The 25,782-nt window shown below is 45.2% G+C and overlaps 1 protein-coding gene across 1 annotated transcript; it reads left to right on the forward strand.

The window, feature by feature from the left end:
- Positions 1-201: 201 nt before the first annotated feature.
- LOC124038611 (rho-related GTP-binding protein RhoU-like) lies at positions 202-8,681 on the forward strand. The gene is made up of 3 exons (XM_046354671.1): positions 202-1,317; positions 1,696-1,754; positions 7,700-8,681. Exons 1-3 carry the CDS (start codon positions 1,068-1,070, stop codon positions 8,150-8,152), a joined length of 762 nt encoding a protein of 253 aa, XP_046210627.1. The 5' UTR covers positions 202-1,067; the 3' UTR covers positions 8,153-8,681.
- Positions 8,682-25,782: the final 17,101 nt, after the last annotated feature.

Genomic DNA, 25,782 nt, shown 5'->3' on the forward strand with positions numbered 1-25,782 from the left:
TATTAAAATTATTTATATGAATGGGACCAGTTCCGTTAAATGAAAGCATGGCACTTTTCCTAGATTTGAAAAGAGGAATTAGGCAAGGATGCCCAATTTTGATTGACCTCTTACTTCCTCTTACTTGCAACCCAACTTCTTACCTGTTTTTTTTTTAAATCCAGCGATATAAAATGGATATCTATTGTTGACAGATATTATCATGTGAGTTTGCAGATGACACCACTCTATTTTTGAAAGATACCAGGGATCGAGAGTCCCATAGGGTGGCGCACAATTGTCCCAGCGTTGCCCGGGTTAGGGGACAGTTTGCCCGGTGTAGGCCGTCATTGTAAATACGAATTTGTTCTTAGAGATTTTCAATATAGCGTCTTTCATGTCACAGTCCACAAGATGGCAGACTTGAGCTACTGTATCATCGCTCGCCATTTCATCCGAGAGAAGTATTGTTGGTGAGATCAAACAGGCTGAGGGATACAATTGTAAGAATTGTGCCCAATTTATGTAACAATTTAACCATCAATAGTAGAGCATTGGAAACCATTGAACAGACCAAGCCTTATAAATTAGTTCATAAAAAAACAAACATTTTTGCACAAAAATAATCCAATTCTACCACCGGCGTAGGATATTTGTGCAGTCTACGGGGGGCTTGCTTGTTGCTATTGGTCAATGGTGCAATGTTTTTTCTGACTCAGTGGTGTTTGATGATGTCATGTTGCTCACGAGTAGAAGGCTGATTTTTTTTTAGAGTCAAAGGGCTGAGTAGGTGAGTGGAGTGCAAACTACAACTTTCGAAAATATTCAGGAAATACATTTCTAATCCTACGGGGTGGAAACATTTTCATCTATTGGATTTATTGCTTGAGGAATTTATTTCTGTACAATGAGGGATTGACATCAAGGTGTCTACATCGTCTTTGTAGAAAGGCAAGACTTTTTCCAGCCATGGAACGCTACAGAATATAAGGGACAGTTTTTGTGAAAGTCCCGTTGATGTCAAATCTAGGAAACGAATGGTTTGGCGTAACTAGGATTAACTGGTTGCTGGACAGTTCCACAAGGCGATGCCACCCCAGGGCGACGGAGATTATAAACCTGTAGCGGTGTCGGCGGCGGTCCCACCGGTTCCTCCTCGGAGGGTTCGGAGCAGAGAGTCGTTTTCTGGCTCCAAGTGTCGGCCCGGTGGCGGAGAGCGCAAAGTGAAGTGTGTGCTTGTCGGTGACGGCGCAGTTGGGAAGACGAGCTTGATTGTCAGCTACACCACAAATGGATATCCAACTAAATATGTCCCAACTGCCTTTGATAATTTTTCAGGTAACTTGACAAATATGTGCCTTTTTAAATCGGGTAGACTATTAGGACCTGTTGTCGTCCTATTTGGGTTATGCAATTAATTGTTTTTATCTGGCACTTTTAACAGCATAGGTGTTACCTGAAAAACAGGTATTGTTCTCTATGAATTCTATATTTGAACTCAGCCTGATTTACAACAATCTGTTTTTTTTTTTTTTTTGTCAACTGTCTGCTGCCTTACATTGGCAACAGGAACACTATGGTAATTGTTATACTCAATAGTTTGTCCATAACAACACTATTCTGGCCTTAAAAGTATTTAATTGCGTTGTGGTTACCAATTTATTCTTTGTTATAGTGGCTGATTTAAATGTATAATTTGTTATTTTTTTCTTTCAGTGGTCGTGGCAGTTGATGGCAAGCCAGTGAAACTGCAGCTTTGTGACACAGCAGGGCAGGTTTGTCATTCAAATACACCTATAGGACAGTTTCATATGATCGCTACAATCCTGGAAGTGTAAAGGATTCATAAAAAATAAACAAGTTGACCTTTTTGCTTTTCCTAAATGTCTCAAACGTCTTCTAACCCCCTAGGCAACTACACGTACGGAATGGGTTCAAATGGTCTACTAGTGTAGGGAAGATAAGGGATCTGTCTGTCTAAATTGATGCTCTACAGTAGTGTTTTTGTCCAGTCATGAGTCTGCACCAGAAATGAGCTTACTCAGATAAATACTGTCTTCCCCACATGTGAGGGGGTAACAGGCTTGGGGGGATTACAGAGAGGAAACTTTCTAAGTGTAATGAATTGAATCTGAGCCTGGAAAGGAAACACGAGATGGGTCTGTTTCTGAGGAGCAGAGCAGGCTGGAGAGAGTCCGAAGTGGAAAACAACCCAGGAACGCAGGCAAAGAGAGATCCAGAGCGGTTCTGTCTAGACACAGAGAGAGTCCCTGGCTGGAGGCTGAGCTCTGTGGGTTCATAGGTTTCTGCTTTGTCTCTTTGCAGAAAGAGCAGCGAGGCTCTGCGGCGATGGGCTTTTCATTAGACACCAATGATCTTTTCAATTGTTTTGAAATAATGTTTTACAAGACAATGCAAGCAATATCATAGTTATAACTTTGTTATAACATAGTTAAACCTAGGTTACATTGAAATATAATCAAGATGACATTTCCGTTTGCATTAATATTTTGCTTTCATGAAACAGCCCAAAATAATTGTGAAAGCACATGCGCCACCTGCCCGCCCAACCCCATGATGTGCTACAAATATGAGATAATGGCTGAGCCAATTCAACAAAATAATATTTATTACCTTTTCAATGCTCAATGTCACCCTGCTCCTCTGGGCATAACTGCGTCCATGTATTTAGCATACTAAGCATGCAGAAGACTGTCTGAATACCAAATACAGGATCCCTCACTGTCAATGTTTTAGTATTTAATTGGGATCCCCATTAGCTGTTGCTGAAGCAGCAGCTACTCTTCCTGGGGATGTTGTTGACCTCATTGGGTTTCTGATACCGCTAATTAACTCCCAGCCAATCAGAAATGATCTGGAGACCCTTTGCTGCTACCATCTGAGGAAGGAAATGCACTATTAAAATCTCATGAAACAATGGGTACACACAAGCTGGGTGTATCAGAGAAACAGATGAGAGAGTGATAGAATGCACTTTTGTCAATTAACAACTAAATATAATCTTAGTGGAATGCCACCGTTATCTTGCCTCCTATAGAACTAGATGTATTGGAGATATGCAAACGTAACATGAACGTTGTGTAATAAGTTTGCCAGATAAAATAGCAAAACACATATTAGCGAAGATAAGCACACACTTATACCTGATATAAATGATGTCATCGCTCCACTTGGGCTCTTTAACTGGTAATGTAAATTATGTCACTGCTCCATTCAGGGGCTCTTTAACTGGCAATGTACATTATGTCACTGTTCCATTCAGGGGCTATTTAACTGGTGATGTAAATTATGCCACTGCTCCATTCAGGGGCTCTTTAACCGGTAATATAAATTATGTCACTCCTCCACTCAGGAGCTCTTTATCTGGTAATGTAAATTATGTCACTGCTCCATTCAGGGGCTCTATAGCTGGTGATGTAAATTATGTCACTGCTCCATTCAGGGGCTCTTTAAAACCTGTTAGGGATGATGCAAATTTTCTCAGCTTTTTGTTAAAAATCGTGCAACATTTCAAAGTCCTGCTACTCATGCCAGGAATATAGTATATGCATATGATAAGTATGTGTGTATAGAAAACACTCTCAAGTCTCTAAAACTGGTTAAATCGTGTCTGTGGCTATAACAGAACATGTTTAGGAGTAAAAATCCCTGGGAAAACTGTTCACCAAAAACACAAAAAAAATATTCATCCGCCAGTCAATGTATTGTTTAAGGCGAGAGAAAATAGATGAGGATCCGATTTGAATCCCTATCCTTGGTGAGATGACGTATAGGCACTTCCTGTCTTGGGGCGCACCGCAGGATGTTATGAAAGTGAAAACATAGACGATGATTTCAAGACTTGCTGCTATCGAATACAGATCGCCCCATGAACAATTTGATAGATTATTAACGTTTATTAATACCTAAAGTTGGTTTAGAAAAGTAGTTTCAAGTGATTTGTAAAAGTTTATAGGCAACTTTTGTCATTTTAAAAAGTGACGTTGCGTCTTGTAAAGGTGAATTTTCCTGGATCAGACTGGCCTTCATAAAATGACATTTTGGCTATACAATGACCGATTTAATCGGGAAAAAGACCCAATTGTGATGTTTATGGGATATATAGGAGTGCCAACAAAGAAGCTTGTCAAAGGTAAGGAATGTTTTACATTTTATTTCTGCGTTTTGTGTAGCGCCGTCTACCGCAAAATCTTTTGTTTAGGTGTCGTTCAGGTATTTTGGGGGGTGCATGCTATCAGATAATAGCTTCTCATGCTTTCGCCGAAAAGCATTTTACAAATCTGACTTGGTGGCTAGATTCACAATGAGTGTAGCTTTAATTCAGTACCTTGCATGTGTGTTTTAATGAAAGTTTGAGTTTTATCGAAAACTATAGGTGGCGCTCTGAAATTTCCGCTGATTGATGTTCCTGCACAGGAACTCAATTCCGCATCATCCCTATAGCTGGTAATGTAAATTATGTCACTGCTCCACTCAGGGCTCTTTAACTGGTAATGTAAATTATGTCACTGCTCCATTCAGGGGCTCTATAGCTGGTGATATAAATTATGTCACTGCTCCACTCAGGGGCTCTATAGCTGGTGATGTAAATTATGTCACTGCTCCACTCAGGAGCTCTTTAACTGGTAATGTAAATTATGTCATTGCTCCACTCAGGAGCTCTTTAACTGGTAATGTAAATTATGTCACTGCTCCATTCAGGGGCTCTTTAGCTGGTGATGTAAATTATGTCACCACTCCACTCAGGGGCTCTTTAGCTGGTGATGTAAATTATGTCACTGCTCCATTCAGGGGCTCTTTAACTGGTAATGTAAATTATGTCACCACTCCATTCAGGGGCTCTTTAACTGGTGATGATTATGTCGCTGCTCCACTCAGGAGCTATTTAACTGGTAATGTAAATTATGTCACTGCTCCATTCAGGGGCTCTTTAACTGGTAATGTAAATTATGTCACTGCTCCATTCAGGGGCTCTTTAACTGGTGATGTAAATTATGCCACTGCTCCATTCAGGGGCTCTTTAACTGGTAATGTAAATTATGTCGCTGCTCCACTCAGGAGCTATTTAACTGGTAATGTAAATTATGTCACCACTCCACTCAGGGGCTCTTTAACTGGTAATGTAAATTATGCCACTGCTCCATTCAGGGGCTCTTTAACTGGTGATGGGGCTCTTTAACTGGTAATGTAAATTATGTCACCACTCCACTCAGGGGCTCTTTAGCTGGTGATGTAAATTATGTCACTGCTCCATTCAGGGGCTCTTTAACTGGTAATGTAAATTATGTCACTGCTCCATTCAGGGGCTCTTTAACTGGTAATGTAAATTATGTCACTGCTCCATTCAGGGGCTCTTTAACTGGTATTTAACATTGGCTCTTTAACTGTGATGTAAATTATGCCACTGCTCCATTCAGGGGCTCTTTAACTGGTAATGTAAATTATGTCACTGCTCCATTCAGGGGCTCTATAGTTGGTAATGTAAATTATGTCACTGCTCCATTCAGGGGCTATTTAACTGGTAATGTAAATTATGTCACTGCTCCATTCAGGGGCTATTTAACTGGTAATGTAAATTATGTCACTGCTCCATTCAGGGGCTATTTAACTGGTAATGTAAATTATGTCACTGCTCCATTCAGGGGCTATTTAACTGGTAATGTAAATTATGTCACTGCTCCATTCATAGGCTATTTAACTGGTAATGTAAATTATTATTTTTGGTAATGTAAATTATGTCACTGCTCCATTCAGGGGCTATTTAACTGGTAATGTAAATTATGTCACTGCTCCATTCAGGGGATATTTAACTGGTAATGTAAATTATGTCACTGCTCCATTCAGGGGCTATTTAACTGGTAATGTAAATTATGTCACTGCTCCATTCAGGGGCTATTTAACTGGTAATGTAAATTATGCCACTGCTCCATTCAGGGGCCCTTTAACTGGTAATGTAAATTGATTTGTAAATGATGTGACCACTCCACTCAGGGACTCTTGCTGGTGATATAAATGATGTCACCACTCCACTCAGGGACTCTTGCTGGTGACATAAATGATGTCACCACTCCACTCAGGGGCTCTTTAACTGGTGATATAAATGATGTCACCGCTCCAGGGGCAGACAAAGTGTGGACTATGGTACATGGTCTTATGTATACTAAACAAAAATATAAAGTGTTGTTTTCATGAGCTGAAATAAAAATTCCCAGATATTTCCCATATGCACAAAATGTTTGTTTCTCTCTAATTTTGTGCACTAATTTGTTTAAATCCCTGTTAGTGACCATTTCTCCTTTGCCAAGATAACCTTATGACATCCAGTAGAACCACTTTACTGCATCTAAAACAGGTGTTGCATTTCTCCTTTATCATGACATATCATGACGTTGATTAAACAGCATGATTATTTCACAGGTACACCTTGTGCTAGGGACAATAAAAGGCCATATGCAGTTTTGTTACACAACACAATGCCACAGATGTCTCACGTTTTGAGGAAGTGTGCAATTGGCATGATGACTGCAGGAATTTCTACCAGAGCTGTTGCCAGATATTTAAATGTTAATTTCTCTACCATAAGCTGCCTCCGTCATCTTAGAGAATTTGGCAGTCCGGCCTCACAACCACAGACCACGTGTAACCACGCCAGCCCAGTACCTCCATATCCAGCTTCTTCGCCTGCAGGATCATTTGGGAGGGGGTTGCTCAGGAGTATTTCTGTCTTTAATAAAGCCCTTTTGTGGGGAAAAACTTATTCTGATTGGCTGGACCTGGCTTTCTAGTTGGTTGGCCTATGCCCTCCAAGGCCCACCCATGGCTGCACACCTTTCCAGTCAAATCCATAGATTAGGGCCTCATTTCTTCATATGAGCTGTAACTCAGTCAAATCTTTGAAATTCTTGCATGTTGCGTTTATATTTTATGTTCAGAGTAATTATTTAAATCTAATATAGTCATGTTCTAGCAATTTAACAATGCTCTTTCTCTACAATTTAGCTATTGGTAGTTTTTCTATTTAGCATTCATGCTAGTGTATTATATGCTGGTCGGCATGAACAGTACCTTCAGTACTAAATTGCATGTCAGTCAGCAACATTAGAGGAAATTCAAATCAACTGTAGGCTACGCTGAAAGAGCTGTCCCTAATCAGAACCGCTACGGCATGTCACGCTAACTGAAACTGATACAGGTGTCATGGGTTTTCAGGATGTGGACGCAGATTGTGTGTTCCTGCATGCCAGAGACACTTTGTCATGAGGCTGAGGGCGCCACTAGTTACAGACATGCACATGGTGACATAGCCAATGAGGGCAGGATTTTCCTTCTCTTGGCTATGATGATGCCCTTGCCAACCCTATACACTCTTGGAAAGAAAGGGTTATTCGGCTGTCCCCATAAGAGAACCCTTTTTGGTTCCAGGTTGAACGCTTTTTGGTGTTCGGTAGAACCCTTTTGGGTTCCATGTTGAACCCTCTGTGGAAAGGGTTCTACCTGGAACCATAAAAGGTTCTTCAAAGGATTCTCCTATGGGGACAGCCAAATAACCCTTTTAGGTTCTAGATGGCACCTTTTTTTCTAAGTGTACTCAAAGACCTTTTCACAAGGAGGGCTATTGAGTTGAGCTTGCCCATTCTCGGTTCTGCTTGTTATCATGTGGTGTCATGAACCCCCCTCTCCTCTCCATTCCTCCCTGCAGGATGAGTTTGACAAGCTGCGTCCGCTCTGCTACACCAACGCAGACGTCTTCCTGCTGTGCTTCAGTGTCGTCAGCCCCTCCTCCTTCCAGAACATAACAGAGAAATGGGTGCCGGAGATTCGCCGGCACTGCCCGCAGGCGCCGGTGGTTCTGGTGGGCACCCAGTCAGACCTGCGGGAGGATGTTCATGTTCTGATTGAGCTGGCTAAGTACAAAGAGAGGCCAGTGGAGCCCCAGGAGGCCCAGCAGTGTGCCGATGACATGAGGGCCGTGTCATACATGGAGTGCTCCTCACTCACCCAGAAGAACCTCAAAGAGGTGTTTGACGCAGCCATTGTGGCCAGCATCCAGCACTCTGACAGTCAGCAGCAGCATCGACTGAAAAAACGGACTCCAGACAAGATGAAGAAGCTTTCTAAATCATGGTGGAAGAAGTACTGTTGCGTGGTTTAGCCTCTATCTGTGTGTGTGACAGGACGGACGCAAAGGTTCCAATTTTGCTTCCATGTCAGCACGTTAACAGACTTCAGGGGCAGTAAGGAAAACAGTGACTGGAATATGGATGCAGGTTTGGTCTGGAGTATCTGAGTTATGTGTAGGTTAGGCCTCAATGACCCCATGCTATTTTTGCTTTACCAACGTGAGCTGCACTGGAGACAGAGCTGACTTCACTCAAAGAATACTCATTGACTTTCCACTGCCTTATATCCATGATCCTAGGGGGGGGGGCAGCTTCTACATGGACGACTGTGGAAGATGAAGCCCTCTTGATAACCAGGAGGGCTTATGTTGTTATATCATTGTTTTATTAACCTGGTTTACTCTGACCTTTCCCATGGTAAGTGTACAGTATGTAAACTCAGATTCATTTAGCATATGAGATTGAGTCAACTTTCCGATGTGGGATTTAACATCTCTTTGATTTAGCAGTGTCTATGGTAAAAATAAAAACAATCTGTGCGGTAATCGGATAATGCGAGGAGAGTACTGTGTAACGTTCATTATTTGAATGCTTGTTCTTCCAGCCCATATTGGAGAGCCTCATTTGGCTTGTTGTCTAATGTACAAACCACTCAGAAACATAATTTTTGTTTTCAAAGATAGTTTTTCAGAATTTCCAACTGTTGTTTACATTAGGACATGGCTTCTAAGCTCATATGAGGGTCACAGTCTCTAGCTATGTGCTGGAATTCTAACTAGACTTGTTGACCTTTGGTTCACTTCACCATAGCACCACCTGAGGAGTTTTAAACAAACACCTTACTCTGTACAGGGCCGACTGCAGCTGAGTCAACGTTAACTCTTAACTACCTTACTCTGTACAGGGCTGACTGCAGCTGAGTCAACGTTAACTCTTAACTACCTTACTCTGTACAGGGCTGACTGCAGCTGAGTCAACGTAAACTCTTAACTACCTTACTCTGTACAGGGCTGACTGCAGCTGAGTCAACGTTAACTCTTAACCACCTTACTCTGTACAGGGCTGACTGCAGCTGAGTCAACGTTAACTCTTAACTACCTTACTCTGTACAGGGCTGATTGCAGCTGAGTCAACGTTAACTCTTAACTACCTTACTCTGTACAGGGCTGACTGCAGCTGAGTCAACGTTAACTCTTAACTACCTGGGGACGTGGACCCCACTCCATTACAGTAATAGTTCCTCCCCTTCGCGTCCTGGGATAATCCACCCTCGCCGCCGACCATGGCCTAATAGTCCTCACCCAGAACCGCACTGAACTGAGGGGCAGCTCGGGACTGAGGCAGCTCGGAACTGAGGGGCAGCCCGGGACTGAGGGGAAGCCCAGTACTGAGAGAAAGCCCAGTACTGAGAGGAAGCCCAGTACTGAGAGGAAGCCCAGTACTGAGATGAAGCTCAGGTAGGTAGCCGGCTCCGGTAGATCCTGGCTGGCTGGCGGATCTGGAAGCTTCTGGTAGACTGGCAGATCTGGAAGAGACTGGTTGACTGGCAGATCTGGAAGAATCTGGTTGACTGGCAGATCTAGCTGCTCTATGCAGACTGACAGCTCTGGCTGCTCCATGCAGGCTGACAGCTCCTTGCAGACTGGCAGCTCTGGCTGCTTCATGCAGACTGGCAGCTCTGGCTGCTTCATGCAGACTGACAGCTCTGGCTGCTTCATGCAGACTGACAGCTCTGGCTGCTTCATGCAGAGTGACAGCTCAGGCTGCTCCGAACAGGCAGGAGGCTCCGGCAGCGCTGTAGAGGAGGAAGGCTCTGATAGCGCTGCACAGGCGGGAGACTCCAACAGCGCAGGAGAAGAGAAAGGCTCTGATAGCGCTGAACAGACAGGAGACTCCAGCAGCGCTGTATAGGAGGAAGACTCCGATAGCGCTGAACAGGCGGGAGACTCCGACAGCGCAGGAGGGAAGGAAGGCTCTGATAGCGCTGAACAGACAGGAGACTCCAGCAGCGCTGTAGAGGAGGAAGGCTCTGATAGCGCTGAACAGGCGGGAGACTCCGACAGCACAGGAGAGGCGAGGCGCACTGTAGGCCTGATGCGTGGTGCTGGAACTGGTGCTACAGGATCGAGGACACGCACAGGAAGCCTGGTGCGGGGAGCTGCTACCGGAGGTGGCACAGGATGGACTGGACTGTGAAGGTGGCTAGAAGAGCCTGAGAGCAGGACTGGCACAGGACGTGCAAGGCTAGGTAGGTACACAGGAGGCCTGGTGCGTGAGGCTGGCACATTTTTCACCAGCCAACTAAAATGCACCTCAGGACGAGTATGGAGCGCTGACCCAGGTGCCATTAGATCCACGACACACTCCATCGGACGAATATCGTACCTATAGCACCATACTAGCAACTCCCTCATTACTCTCTCCTCTACTTTCCCCATTAACTCCTTCACAGTCTCTGCTTCACTCACCTCTAACCCCGGCTCTGGTTCTGGTCTCCTCCTTGGCTCCTCACGATAAACAAGGAGAGTTGGCTCTGGATAGACCGGACCGTGCAGGCGCACTGGAGCTCTTGAGCACCGAGCCTGCCCAACCTTACCTGGCTCGATGCCCACTCTAGCCTGGCCAATACGAAGGGCTGGTATGAACCGCACTGGGCTATGTACCCGCACTGGAAACACCGTGCGCTCCATAGCATAACACGGTGCCTGCCCGGTCTCTCTAGCCCCCCCGGTAAGCACAGGGAGTTTGCGCAGGTCTCCTACCTGGCATAGCCATACTCCCTGTATGCCCCCCCCCCCCCAATATTTTTTTTGGGCTGCTTTTCGGGCTTCCTTGCCAACCATGTTCCCTCGTATCGTCGGCTCCTATCCCCCGCTGCCTCTGCTCTCCTAAGTGCCTCCACCTGTTCCCATGGGAGGCAATCTCTTCCGGCCAGTATCTCCTCCCAAGTGTAATAACCTTTGCCATCCAACACGTCTTCCCATGTCTATTCTCCGAATAATTCATCCTCCTTTCGCTGCTCATGCTGTCGCTGCCTGTTACCATGCCACTCAGTCCGTGTGTGTTGGGTGATTCTATAACAGCACTCTTCGTTTGTCGAAAGAGAGTCGGACCGAAATGCAGCGTGGTGGTTACTCATGTAGCTCAGTTGGTAGAGCATGGCGCTTGTAACGCCAGGATAGTGGGTTCAATCCCCGGGACCACCCATACGTAGAATGTATGCACACATGACTGTAAGTCGCTTTGGATAAAAGCGTCTGCTAAATGGCATATATTATTATTATTATTATTATTTAATGAATGAATCGCGGTACATGAAATAACTGATACAAAACAACAAAACGGAACGTGAAAACTAATTACAGCCTATTTTATTTTATTTTATTTTATAAAAAATAATTTATTATCTTCAATACCATTCATTCTTTACAACTCATAATTTACATACATACTCAAATAATGGAATTTTAATTAAACTAATTAAACTAAACATAAACCCCAAACAAAACCTCAGGGGAGCATCTTCCCTCCCCGTCACCCTACAAAATACCTTTCCCTATCTCCCCGTCCCTAATCTATCCCCTTACAAATCTAAATGACACCAGCCCTAAACCCCCCTTCCACCTCTCCCGAGCAGCATGCTGCCCCCACTTCCTCTCCTCCCTCTTCATCCTCCCCCTCAAATCTCCTTCCACCCTCCTCACTATCCCTTCCACCCCCCAATCTCTCCCTGTCTTCACCATGTTCTGCCTTGCTTTCCACAGCCCCCGTTTAAAGAGACTCATGAGAAGCCAGAGCAGAAACCTGTCCCTATCCGTCCCTCTCGCTCTCCCTACACCCCTCTCTAACCTGGCCCACATCAATACAAAATCCCCCTTTACCAAACCTAACAACACCCGTGCCCTAGCCCATACTACTCCGGCAAAGGCACAGTCCCAAAAGACATATGGCGCACAGTCTCCTCCCTGCCACAAGAGGATCTTGGACGGGTGGGGGATTGCACCAAACTATACCAGTACAAGATGGAACGTACCGGCAAGCACTTATGGAGGCTCAACCAATTCAGGTCCTTGAGCCTGTTGTCCAGACCCCGCGCATGCACTCCATCCCAGACCACTTCCGAGATGCCCACTACAGGCGCCGGACTCCCTGCCTTTCTGACCTCCTCGTACAGGTGCCTGTGATATAAACCTACTCGGGCAACTTCAACCTCAGGGTGCGCACGCAGCCACTTGGCGGCATGACCAAAGTGCCACGGCAGCTGTTCCGCCCGAGGACCTGTGTTAGACCACACCATTATGCTTCTCGCCTGATACGAGAAGAACACCCGCAGGAGGTAACCGGACGGGTGTATCACTGGCTGAGCAAGCTCCTTTAACAAGAAAGAAACAAAAATTGTGTCCAGCTTGAGGGGGAAATGTGGTACTCCCCTACCACCCTCCCCGATGGGACAGATCATGCGTGCCCTGGCGACCCACTTGCACCTGCCACTCCACATAAACTGAAACACAAGCCTCACTAGAGGCCTCCTCAGACAAGCCGGCAATGGGTAGATGTATGCCAAATACAAAAGAGACGGCAACACATACACCTTTAGGACCAGGACTTTGCCCATAAAAGACATACCTAGCCTTCCACATTGCTAGCTTCCTCTGTACCACTGCGATACGCATGTTCCAGTTTAGCGTCGCTGAGCCGGAGGTCTCAAAATGGACCCCGAGAATCCTCAGGGCCCCTTCACAGAGAGATAACCTCCCAGGCATATCCGTTCTACCGCGCCATCTTCCGAAAAACTTGACGGAAGACTTTGCATGGCTCAGAACTGCTCCTGACGCTCTGCTGAAATCCCCAAAGATGGCAAGGGACCTTGACAGGCACGAGTCCTTGCACAACAGCAAGGAAGTGTCGTCGGTGTACTGCGTCATCTTAACACGCAGCCCACCACTTCCAGGGATCAGCAAGACTTCCACCACTGCGTCTGCCCTAATGGCAGCCCCCAGAGGCTCCATGTACAGAACAAAGAGGAGAGCCGAGAGTGGGCACCCCTGCCTGACCCCAGACGAGAGGTCAAAAACGTCACCCAAGTGACTATTTACACTAACTCGGCACCCCGCTCCGACATATAATGTACGAATCAATCCTATAAACTTCTCCCCAAATCCTAATCGACCTAACACTCTGAATAAAAAGGATCTATTCACGCGATCAAAGGCTTTCGCCTGATCTAGCGCTGCTACCATTAAAGGCAGTCCTCTATCTTCAACCCAAACGATGGAGTCCCTGATTAACTGTAGGTTCCATCTAATAGAGCGGCCCTCTACCCCGCACGTCTGATCCTCATGGACAACATAGGGAAGGGCTGTGCGCAACCGGTCTGCTAAAACCTTTGCTAGTAGCTTGTAATCTACACACAGCATGGTCAACGGCCGCCAGTTGCCAAGGTCTATTACTTCCCCCTTCTTATATGAAAGTGACAGCACACCAACAGCCATTGATCCCCCCCGGGACCCCCGTCTCAAGGATGGCCTTCAAGACTTCGAGGACCACTGGTCCAAGTATACCCCAAAACTTGAGATAAAACTCAGCCGGCAGCCCATCCATCCCAGGCACCTTCCCTTTTCCCATCCTCCTAAGAGCGCTCTCAACCTCTTCTAGTGAGATCTGGGCCTCCATCACTTCTCTAATGTCCTCCGGCAACCGCCTGGACAAGTGTTCTAAAAACACATTTCCCTGCTCTACATCTATTTCCCTTTCCTTAAATAAACCTTGGAAATGATCAGTTGTCACCCTGACCATATCCTCTGGTTCTCTAATTATACTACCATTTTCTTCCCTAACACCATGCATTACCTTCCTACTCTGTCTGGCCCTAACCAACTTAAAGAACATAGCAGAACAAGTCTCATTATGTTCTAGAAAGCCACTATACGCACGCTCCAGGAAAGCTCGAGCCTGCCGCTCCTGCAACTCCCTGAGCTGCGCCTTTAGGGTTGCGGATCTCTCCCAGTCAAACAACCTGCCGAGGTTGCCTGCCTCGTATTCGAGTTCAATTAACCTTTGGATACGATCCACCTCCCTCCTCTCCTCCCTTTTTTTCCTCTTGCAATACCTTATTATAAAAGCCCTAATCCTCACCTTAACTTATTCCCACCACTCTAACACCCCCCTCGCACATGGACCGGAGGCCTTCAAGCCTCCAAAAGAAACCATAAAACCCGTCAACAAAAGCCTGCTCCTCCAGCACATCCCGATCTAACTTCCAGTACCCCCTACCAAAGAGGCAGACTGGCGACCCCACCTGCAGGAGCACCCCATCGTGATCCGAAAAGAAAACAGGCAACAGCCGCCCAGACAACTTACCCAAAGACCTGGGTACAAAAATATAGTCGAGCCTCCGCTCAACCCCCCCTGGAGTTGCGCCATGTAGGACCGTCCATTTTCGGAGTAGTGTGCAGACCACCATCTACCAGACCATGGCAAGCCATTAGCCCGGCAATGGCGCCTGCACTGCTTCCCCCCCCCTCTTCCTAAATCTTTATTAAAATCCCCCCCTATCACTAATTTCCTATTTGTGACACACAGAGGCGTCAGACAGTCCACCATCTCCCTCCTGTCTGCCACCACCTGTGGCCCATACACCACCACTAATCTAAATTTACAATCCCTTATCGTGACATCCACCCCTATAACCCTCCCCTGCATTACCACAAAAGAATCCTCCACTTTTACCTCCCTGTGCTCACACAAAATCCCTACCCCCGATGAGTGCACCCCCACAATACCCCAAACCGACTCCCCCTTGTCCCACTCCCTCTTAAACCTACTAACATCCCCTCCATCCCTCAGGTGAACCTCCTGTAAAAAACAAAAATCAAACCCCACACCCTCCAAATAACTAAAAACCGCCCTCCTCTTAACAAAATCCCTTAAACCCCTTACATTTAAACTAACAAAAATAAAATTAGACCCCATGAAAAAATTTAAACATGTAATACACTCAAATTCTATACCCAGACAGAAAAGAAAAACAGGAGACTCACCCGATGCTCCCCTGCTCCATATCTACCGGTGAGAACACCATCCGTAATCCCGACATCCCCCCCCCTCTTCCTCCATCACACCATCCCAGGATGCAGGAATAGTGTTTGGCTCCGGGGTGCCCTGCACCCTGGGTCTACCCCCACAATCCTCCCCCTCCCCAGTGTTGCAGCTGGTTTGGAAAAAAATGGGGAGGCTGAGTCCCCAAACAAAAAACTCCCCACCTCCTCCTGTACCCAGTCCTGAGTCTTGTTAGGTGTGTCCCCACCCAACAGAAGTTGAGGGCCTGGGGAAACCAGTAGCAACCCAGAGGTTTCTCCCACCCCCATCACTCTCTTGGCCATCCCCTCCCCCTCACTGTCGGCCAATCGCACCCTCCTCTTCATTCTCTTCTTTGGTGATGGCGGCAGTGGAGAGATACCACCCCCCCCCCCGCCAGCTCCCCCACCATACCCCTCATCTCTTCCACCAGGGCACTTTCCCCCCAGTCCACTTGCTCTTCCACCGTCTCCTTCTCCACCACTCCTCCCTCGCTTTCTTCTCTCTCATGCTCCTCCACTCGGTTGCCTTCTTCCGCCGCTTTTCCTGGTTCTCCTACTCCCGTGCCTTCCGTTTCCTTCTCTCTTCCATCCGCCGCTTCTTGCTCCTCCTCCTTCCTTGTGGCTTTCCCCTCTGGACCTGTACTCTGGTCATGAGGCGTGCTTCCATCCCTTCATTCTTCCCCCATCCCCGCTCCTGCTCCCCCCCAGCCGCAGACGCATATGACCTCTGACGGGCCGGGCACCCCCGCCACAGGTGTGATGACGAACCACACCCATGGCACATCTTAGGCTTGTCACAATCCCTCGCCTCGTGATCCTCAGATGCACAAAATCTGCATTTTCTTGTACTGCACGAGGCGAATATGTGACCGTAGGCCATACAGCGCCTGCAAAATGGGGGCTGATGTGCATAAAACAACGTCCCCCTGTCAGCCCGTAGGGAGAACATAGCAGGAGGATGGAGGTAGCCACCATGTACCTTTGGGTCCTCTCTGAGGAGGGCCTGGAAGCCTCTCCTCCCATTCCAAAACCCAAGGGATTCTTTGAGGTGCCTTGCTGAGGAGACGTTATCCATGTATCTCCCCAGAAAAGCCCTCACCTCTTCGTCCTTAACGTAAGGGTTGTAAATGTTGACAGTTACAACCCTAAAGTTATTCTTCGCCAGGCTTGTTATTTCGTAGTGGCACATCGGCCTCTCACCTCCCACTGCTCTTGCCCTTCTCAGGATATCATCGTGTTTTTCCTCTGTATATAGCGCCACGTCGTATGCTCCCTCCAACGAGTTGCCTTGGAAACAAAACACGTCCTTCACCGTCAGCTTTAGAATCCCCATCAATATTATCCTTCCAAAAGATTCCCGTCCTAAAGGCTCCAACTCCTTTTCCTTCCAAGCAAACCGAATCGTGTTGGCCAGCCCAATCCCAGGGACCGACCGTGTTGATGTATTTCGCACCATCTCCGCAAGGAGAAGGGCGCTCGTTCTCTTCTCTTCCAAAACAAGTAAAAAGAAAAACCAAAGTGACCGAGCCTATCTGGTGAAACGACACAGAGACAGGAACAATCACCCACGAAATACAAAGTGAAACCCAGGCTACCTAAATACGGTTCCCCATCAGAGACAACAAGAATCACCTGACTCTGATTGAGAACCGCCTCAGGCAGCCAAGCCTATACTAGACACACCCCTAATCAACCACAATCCCAATACCTACAAAAAACCCAATACGACAATACAATAACCCCATGTCACACCCTGGCCTGAACAAATAATAAAGAAAACACAAAATACTAAGACCAAGGCGTGACAGCATGTGATGTCTATCTCTATCAATATCTATCTATCTGATTTAACCTATAGAGATGAGGTTATTAGAATTTCAAAATGATAACCATAGATTTAGGAATTAGAATACTAAAATGGACATGAACATTCTTAAGATGGTCCAAAGGTCAGCCATTTTGGTCAGCGAGTTGGTCAACTATGGTTTGACAGTGCTGTGATAAGATATGGTGTGAAACAATGAATGTGTAGAATTTATCTGCACTGTGTGTTTGTTAGCTAGCAAGCCAGCCAGTTTTAGAGGAATTTTTCCATTAATTGTTCAAATTAAATGCCAATATGCCAACATTCCATTCAAACAATGCAGTCAAACTACAGCCGTACACTGGTCGAAATCAATTGATGATAGGACTGAGACAAGTTGTAAATGCAACAACTACTGATACTGTATCATAAAAGCACTCACAACTTTCCAAGAAAATAAAATCTGAGACATTTATGGTCAGTTTACATATATTTTAGAGGCTATTTATACAGACAGTTTGTATAAAACCTGTATAAATTGTATTTATAATTATATGACAATATTATTTGTTGATTATAATTCTATTTCTGATACATGCATCTCCTATGCCTCTACTGCCATTCATTCTAATTACACTGGTTTTGTCACGACTTCCCCCGAAGTCAGTCCCTCTCCTTGTTCGGGCGGCGTTCGGTGGTCGACGTCACCGACCTTCAAGCCATCGTTGATCCATTTTTCATAGGTTTTGTCTTGTCTTCCTCCACACCTGGTTCCAATCCCATCAATTACATGTTGTGTATTTAACCCTCTGTTTCCCCTCATTGTCCTTGTCGGTGATTGTTTGATTGTATGTTATGTGCAAGTTATGTTCTGGTGTGCGACGGGTTTTGAACCCACTTTTATTATTTTTGTATATGATGGTTTTCGGAGTTTGTGAGCATTTATTAAACGACTCCTTTTATACCAAGTTCGTTCGCCTGCGCCTGACTTCCCTGCCACCAACACGCACCCCATTACAGGTTTTGTATTTCTCCCTGACCAATATGGCTACCATTTTGACCCCATTCTGTACCTTTGAGGTTTATGACATAGCCCCTGTAGTAATGTAATAGGATCTCTATGGTGATAACTGTCACCTCTTTCAGAGATTTGTTTTTCAAGCATTGTAACTCAAGCCTTGTAATAGCTCTTCCAGTAGAATGCCAAACTAAACCTTGGGCTAAACAATACAGTTTCATGTATGATCAGGTTCACCTCCTTAGATGTGTGATGGACCTCTGAAAGGGAATTCTAGTGGAAGACAGACAATGGAGAAGTTAATGTTTTACTGGATCACTCTTAGTCGACCATGCTGCCTCAACGGTCAATTCAATGTTAATCATAACCATGAATAAATAATATATACAGCTAGTGATTTTATCTCCTCCTTATGAAATTCAAGATATATATTTTCAAACTTCTTCCATGTCCAGTTTCTCAGTATTACAGGGATTACAGTACCAGTCAAAAGTGTGGACACGCCTACTCATTCAAGGGTTTTTCTTTATTTGGACTATTTTCTACATTGTAGAATAGTAGTGAAGACATCTAAACAATGAAATAACACATATGGAATCATGCAGTAACCACAAAAAGTGTTAAATCAAAATATATTTTATATTTGAGATTCTTCAAAGTAGCCACCCTTTGCCTTGATGACAGCTTTGTACACTTTTGGCATTTTCCCAACCAGCTTTATGAGGTAGTCATCTAGAATGCATTTAAATTACACATTTAATTTTATTTAACTAGGCAAATCAGTTAAAAACAAATTCTTATTTACAATGACGGCCTACCCCGGCCAAACCTGGACGACGCTGGGCCAATTGCGCGCCGACCTATGGGACTCCCAATCACGGCAGGATGTGATACAGGTGTGCCTTGTTAAAAGTTAATTAACGTGTTTGAGCCAATCAGTTGCTGTGACAAGATAGGGGTGGTATACAGAATATGGCCCTAATTGGTAAAAGACCAAGTCCATATTATGGCAAGAACAGCTCAAATAAGCAAAGATAAACAACAGTCCATCATTACTTTAAGACATGAAGGTCAGTCAATCTGGATAATTTCAAGAACTTTGAAAGTTTCTTCAAGTGCAGTCGCAAAAACCATCAAGCGCTATGGTGAAACTGGCTCTCACGAGGACGGCCACAGGAAAAGAAAAGTTACCTCTGCTGCAGAGAATAAGTTCATTAGAGTTACCAGCCTCAGATATTGCAGCCAAAATAAATGCTTCACAGAAGAGTTCAACAGACACATCTCAACTGTTCAGAGGAGATCGAATTGCTGCAAAGAAACCCCTATTAAAGGACACCAATAATAAGAAGAGGCTTATTTGGGCCAAGAAACACAAGCAATGGACATTAGACAGGTGGAAATCTGTCCTTTGGTCTGATGAGTGCAAATTTTAGGTTTTTAGATCCATCCGTTGTGTCTTTGTGAGATGCATAGCAGGTGAACGGATGATCTCCGCATGTGTGGTTCCCACCGTGAAGCATGGAGGAAGAGGTGTGATGGTGTGGGGGTGCTTTTCTGGTGACACTGTCTGTGATTTATTTAGAATTCAAGGCACACTTAACCAGAATGGCTACCACAGCATTTTGAAGCGATACACCATCCCATCTGTTTTGCGTTTAGTGGGACAATTTTTTTTTTAACAGGACAATGACCCAACACACCTCCAGGCTGTGTATGGGCTATTTGACCAAGAAGGAGAGTGATGGAGTGCTGTATCAGATGACCTGGCCTCCACAATCACCCGACTTCAACCAAATTGAGATGGTGTGCCATGAGTTGGACTGCAGAGTGAAGGAAAAGCATCCAACAAGTGCTCAGCATATGTGGGAACTCCTTCAAGACTTTTTGGAAAGCATTCCAGGTGAAGCTGGTTGAGAGAATGCCAAGATTGTACAAAGTTGTCATCAAGGCAAATGGTGGCTACTTTGAAGAATCTAATTTTTAAAATATATTTTGGATTTGTTTGACACTTTTCTGGTTACTACATGATTCCATATGTGCTATTTCATAGTTGTAATGATATTCGTCTGTTGTTTGAAGTGAGTCAGACCGAAATGCAGCGTGTAGGTTACTCATGACTTTTAATGAAGAAAATGCTGTACATGAAATAACTGAGAATACAAAACAACAAACGAGTGAAACTAATTACAGCCTATCTGGTGACTAACACAAAGACAGGTACAATCGCCCACCAAATACAACGCGCACTCAGGCTGCCTAAATACGGTTCCCAATCCGAGACAACGAGAATCAGCTGACTCCAATTAGGAATCGCCTCAGGCAGCCAAGCCTAACTAGACACACCCCTAATAATACACACTCCCAATTAATACAACCCCAATACGAAATACAACATATAAACCCATGTCACACCCTGGCCTACCCAAACATATAACAAAAACACAAGATACAATGACCAAGGCGTGACAATAGTTTTGATCTCTTCACTATTATTCTGCAATGTAGAAAATAGTAAAAATAAAGAAAAACCCTTGATTGAGTAGTTGTGTCCAAACCTTTGACTGGTACTGTATATCATCAATACGAATGCATTTTACGACGATGCATTTCTTCAAATGCTTCTCTTTGTAACAGTACAAATCACATGGTGTACTATACTCTTGTACTATACTGAGTGGACAAAACATTAATATTGAGTTGCACCCCCTTTTGCCCTCAGAACAGCCTCAATTCATCATGGCATGGACTCAACAAGTTGTCACCATGTTGACTCCAGTGCTTCCCACAGTTGTGTCTATGTCATGGAAAGAGCAGGTGTTCCTAATGTTTTGTACACTCAGTGTATTTCCAAGTAAGCTATGACTTCCAGCAAACATGGAGGTTCAAGGATCTCTGTTCAGGGCTCTGTTGGGGATGGCGCTGTGGTGAAATAACAGCTTGCATTCAGTGTCATGTTAGGATAAAGATCCCGTTTGTCTGTAGTTTGATACCTTTGGAAAAGAAAGAATATTTTGTATACATGCTGGGTTTTGTGTTTGTTACATTGGAATGGATTTGTTTCTGGTTTTGCCTCTGAAGCTCTTTTCCTTTGTGAGTTTTGTAATTACGTAGTTATTACAACTTAATGCTTGATTGATCGACCAACTATGGCTCAATAGTGGATAGTTTAATTGTACTAACAGAATCCATATACAGTTGTGCTTAGGTCAATATTGTAGAAATGTAGTTCAATAAGGAGAGTTTATGCAGTTGAAATGGAAATATGAAGAAACAAGTTGATTTGGAAAGCCCTCTTATGCTTTCACTTGTAGTCACAACTCTATGAGCTGTTAGGCCAATTCATCTGGCGTCTGTGTGAGTCACTCAAACGTTCGGTAGCCTGACAGCCTGCTCTTTTTTTCTCAGCCCGCAGCTGGCCCTGCTTAATGACTGAGACATTTTAAGGCCACTTTTTTGTGATTGTTTCATATTGCAAAGATGTGTGTGTGTTGGCGGTGCAATGTGTGTGTGTTGGGGGTGCAATGTGTAGAGGTGTTGGCGGTGCAATGTGTGTGTGTTGGCGGTGCAATGTGTAGAGGCGTTGGCGGTGCAATGTGTAGAGGTGTTGGCGGTGCAATGTGTGTGTGTGTTGGCGGTGCAATGTGTAGAGGTGTTGGCGGTGCAATGTGTAGAGGTGTTGGCGGTGCAATGTGTAGAGGTGTTGGCGGTGCAATGTGTAGAGGTGTTGGCGGTGCAATTTGTAGAGGTCTTGGCGGTGCAATGTGTAGAGGTCTTGCCCAAACATACAAAACCACATGACAAATAACTGCCTCAACTTAGAACAGAATAAATGTGACAAGACAAGTTCCATAACTTCTTAAAGAGTGGGGGAGAGATACTGGTGGCCTGATAGATTTGCTAGAGTAGCTGTACAGCACACCTGCAGAAAAGCCAAACGGTACCCCAGAGTTGCAAACGTGGTGCATAGAGCTGCAAGCAGAACAGAGGGACTTGGCAGATCAAGTAAAGCTGTGACTTCTAAGAGGCTCAAGTCTGGATGGATGTTGAAAAGTAATTGGGCTGCTGGCCAGGTCGTCACTAGCCGGAAGTTATGATCCACTTGTTTCTCTTTGCGTGACAGAGAAAGGCAACAGTGAGGACTTAGTCTGAATACCCCAGACCTACTAATGCTCTTCTTTGAATACAGTGTATGGGTGAAATGAGGAAAACATCATATCAAATTGTATTAGTCACATGCGCTGAATACAACAGGTGTAGACCTTACAGTGAAATGCTTACTTACGAGCTCCTAACCAACAATGCAGTTTTACAAAATACAGATAAGAATAAGAAACAAAAGTAACAAGTAATTAAGCAGTATAATAACAATAGCGAGACTATATACAAGAGGGTACCGGTACAGAGTCAATGTGTGGGGGCACCGGGTAGTTGAGGTAATATGTACATGTAGGTAGAGTTATTAAAGTGACTATGCATAGATGATAACAACAGAGAGTAGCAGCGGTGTAAAAGAGGGGGGGTCAATGCAAATAGTCTGGGTAGCCATTTGATTAGGTGTTCAAGAGTCTTATGGCTTGGGGTAGAAGCTGTTAAGAAGTCTCTTGGACCTAGACTTGGCGCTCCGATACCGCTTGCCGTGCGGTAGCAGAGAGAACAGTCTATGACTAGGGTGGCTGGAGTCTTTGACAATTTTTAGGACCTTCCTCTGGCACTGCCTGGTATAGAGGTCCTGGATGGCAGGAAGCTTGGCCCCAGTGATGCACTGGGCTGTTCGCACTACCCTCTGTAGTGCCTTGCGGTCGGAGGCTGAGCAGTTGCCATACCAGGCAGCGATGCAACCAGTTAGGATGCTATCGATGGTGCAGCTGAAGAACCTTTTGAGGATCTGAGGTCCCATGCCAATACTTTTCAGTCTCCTGAGGGGGAATATGTTTTTTCATGCCCTCTTCATTTGGTGTGCTTCAACCATGTTAGTTTGTTGGTGATGTGGACACCAAGGAACTTGAAGCTCTCAACATCCTCAACTGCAGCCCTGTCGATGAGAATGGGGGCATGCTTGGTCCTCTTTTTCCTGTAGTCCACAATCATCTCCTTTGTCTTGATCACATTGAGGGAGAGATTGTTGTCCTGGCACCACACGGCCAGGTCTCTGACCTCCTCCCTATAGGCTGTCTCGTCATTGTTTGGGGATCAGGCCTACCACTGTTGTGTCATCGGCAAACTTAAAGATAGTGTTGGATTCGTGCCCGGCCGTGCAGTAATGAGTGAACAGGGAGTACATGAGAGGACAGCAGGCACCCCTGAGAGACCCCTGGGGGCGGCCCGTCAGGAAGTCCAGGATCCAGTTGCAGAGGGAGGTGTTTAGTCACAGGGTCCTTATCTAATTGATGAGCATTGAGGGCACTATGGTTTTGAACACTGAGCTGTGATCTATGAATAGCATTCTCACATAGGTGTTCCTTTTGTCCAGGTGGGAAAGAGCAGTGTGGAGTACAAAAGAGATTGCATCATCTGTGGATCTGTTTGGCCGGTATGCAAGTTGGAGTGGGTCTAGGTTTTGGTGTTAATGGTGTTGATGTGAGCCATGGCAAGCCTTTCAAAGCACTTCATGACTACAGACGTGAGTGCTAAGGGTCGGTAGTCATTTGGGCAGGTTACCTTAGTGTTCTTGGGAACAGGCACTATAGTGGTCTGCTTAAAACATGTTGGTATTACAGACTCGGACAGAGAGAAGTTGAAAATGTTGGTGAAGACACTTGCCAGTTGGTCAGCGCATGCTTGCAGTACACGTCCTGGTAATCCATCTGGCCCTGCGGCCTTGTGAATGTTGACCCGTTTAAAGGTCTTAATCACATCGGCTGCGGAGAGCGTGATCACACAGTCTTCCGGTACAGCTGGTGCTTTCATGCATGTTTCAGTGTTATTTGCCTCGAAGCGAGCATAGAAGTAGTTTGGCTTGTCTGGTAGGCTTGTGTCACTGAGCAGCTGTGCTTCCCTTTGTAGTCTGTAATGGTTTTCAAGCCGTGCCACATCTGACGAGTGTAGTACGATTCAATCTTAGTCCTGTATTGACGCTTTGCCTGTTTGATGGTTCGTCGGAGGGCATAGCGGGATTTCTTATAAGCTTCCGGGTTAGAGTCCCGCTCTTTGAAAGCGGAAGCTCTAGCCTTTAGCTTCGTGCAGTTGCCTGTAATCCATGGCTTCTGGTTGAGGTATGTACGTACGGTCACTGTGGGGACAATGTCATCAATGCACTTATTGATGAAGCCAATGACTGATGTGGTGTACTCCTCAATGCCATCGGAAGAATCCCGGAACATGTTCCAGTCTGTGCTAGCAAAACAGTCCTGTAGCTTTGCATCTGCTTCATCTGACCACTTTTTAATTGATCTAGTCACTGGTGCTTCCTGCTTAAATTTTTTGCTTGTAAGCAGGAATCTGGAGGATAGAATTATGGTCAGATTTGTCAAATGGAGGGCGAGGGAGAGCTTTGTATGCATCTCTGTGTGTGGAGTAAAGGTGGTCCAGAGTTTTTTTCCCCTCTGGTTGTACATTTAACATGCAGATAGAAATTTGGTAAAATGGATTTACGTTTCCCTGCATTAAATTTGCCGGATCTGGGTGAGCGTTTTCTTGTTTGCTTACAGTGGAATACAGCTCATTCAATGCTATCTTAGTGCCAGCCTCTGACTGTGATGGTAAACAGCTACGAAAAATACAGATGAAAACTCTCTAGGTAGATAATGTGGTCTACAGCTTATCATGAGATACTCTATCTCAGGCGAGCAATAGCTCGAGACTTCCTTAGATCAAATAAAATAAAATGAAATAAAATAACATTTGTCACATACACATGGTTAGCAGATGTTAATGCGAGTGTAGCGAAATGCTTGTGCTTCTAGTTCCGACAATGCAGTAATAACCAACAAGTAATCTAGCTAACAATTCCAAAACTTATATTAACCTTATAGACACAAGTGTAAGGGGATAAAGAATATGTACATAAAGATATATGAATGGGTGATGGTACAGAGCGGCATAGGCAAGATACAGTAGATGGTATTGAGTGCAGTATATACATATGAGATGAGTATGTAAACAAAGTGGCATAGTTAAAGTGGCTAGTGATACATGTGTTACATAAAGATGCAGTAGATGATATAGAGTACAGTATATACATATACCCTACATTATTAATCTCATATGTATGTAAACATTATATTAGGTAGCATTGTTTAAAGTGGCTAGTGATATATTTTACATCAGTTCCCATTGTTCCCAGTGGCTGGAGTTGAGTCAGTGTGTTGGCAGCAGCCACTTAATGTTAGTGGTGGCTGTTTAACAGTCTGATGGCCTTGAGATAAAAGCTGTTTTTCAGTCTCTCGGTCCCAGCTTTGATGCACCTGTACTGACCTCGCCTTCTGGATGATAGCGGGGTGAACAGGCAGTGGCTCGGGTGGTTGTTGTCCTTGATGATCTTTATGGCCTTCCTGTGACATCGGGTGGTGTAGGTGTCCTGGAGGGCAGGTAGTTTGCCCCCGGTGATGCGTTGTGCAGACCTCACTACCCTCTGGAGAGCCTTCCGGTTGTGGGCGGCGCAGTTGCCGTACCAGGCGGTGATACAGCCCGAAAGGATGCTCTCGATTGTGCATCTGTAGAAGTTTGTGAGTGCTTTTGGTGACAAGCCAAATTTCTTCAACCTCCTGAGGTTGAAGAGGCGCTGCTGCGCCTTCTTCACGATGCTGTCTGTGTGGGTGGACC

This window comes from Oncorhynchus gorbuscha, linkage group LG06 (genome assembly GCF_021184085.1).
Source record: "Oncorhynchus gorbuscha isolate QuinsamMale2020 ecotype Even-year linkage group LG06, OgorEven_v1.0, whole genome shotgun sequence".
NCBI classification, from domain to species: domain Eukaryota; kingdom Metazoa; phylum Chordata; class Actinopteri; order Salmoniformes; family Salmonidae; genus Oncorhynchus; species Oncorhynchus gorbuscha.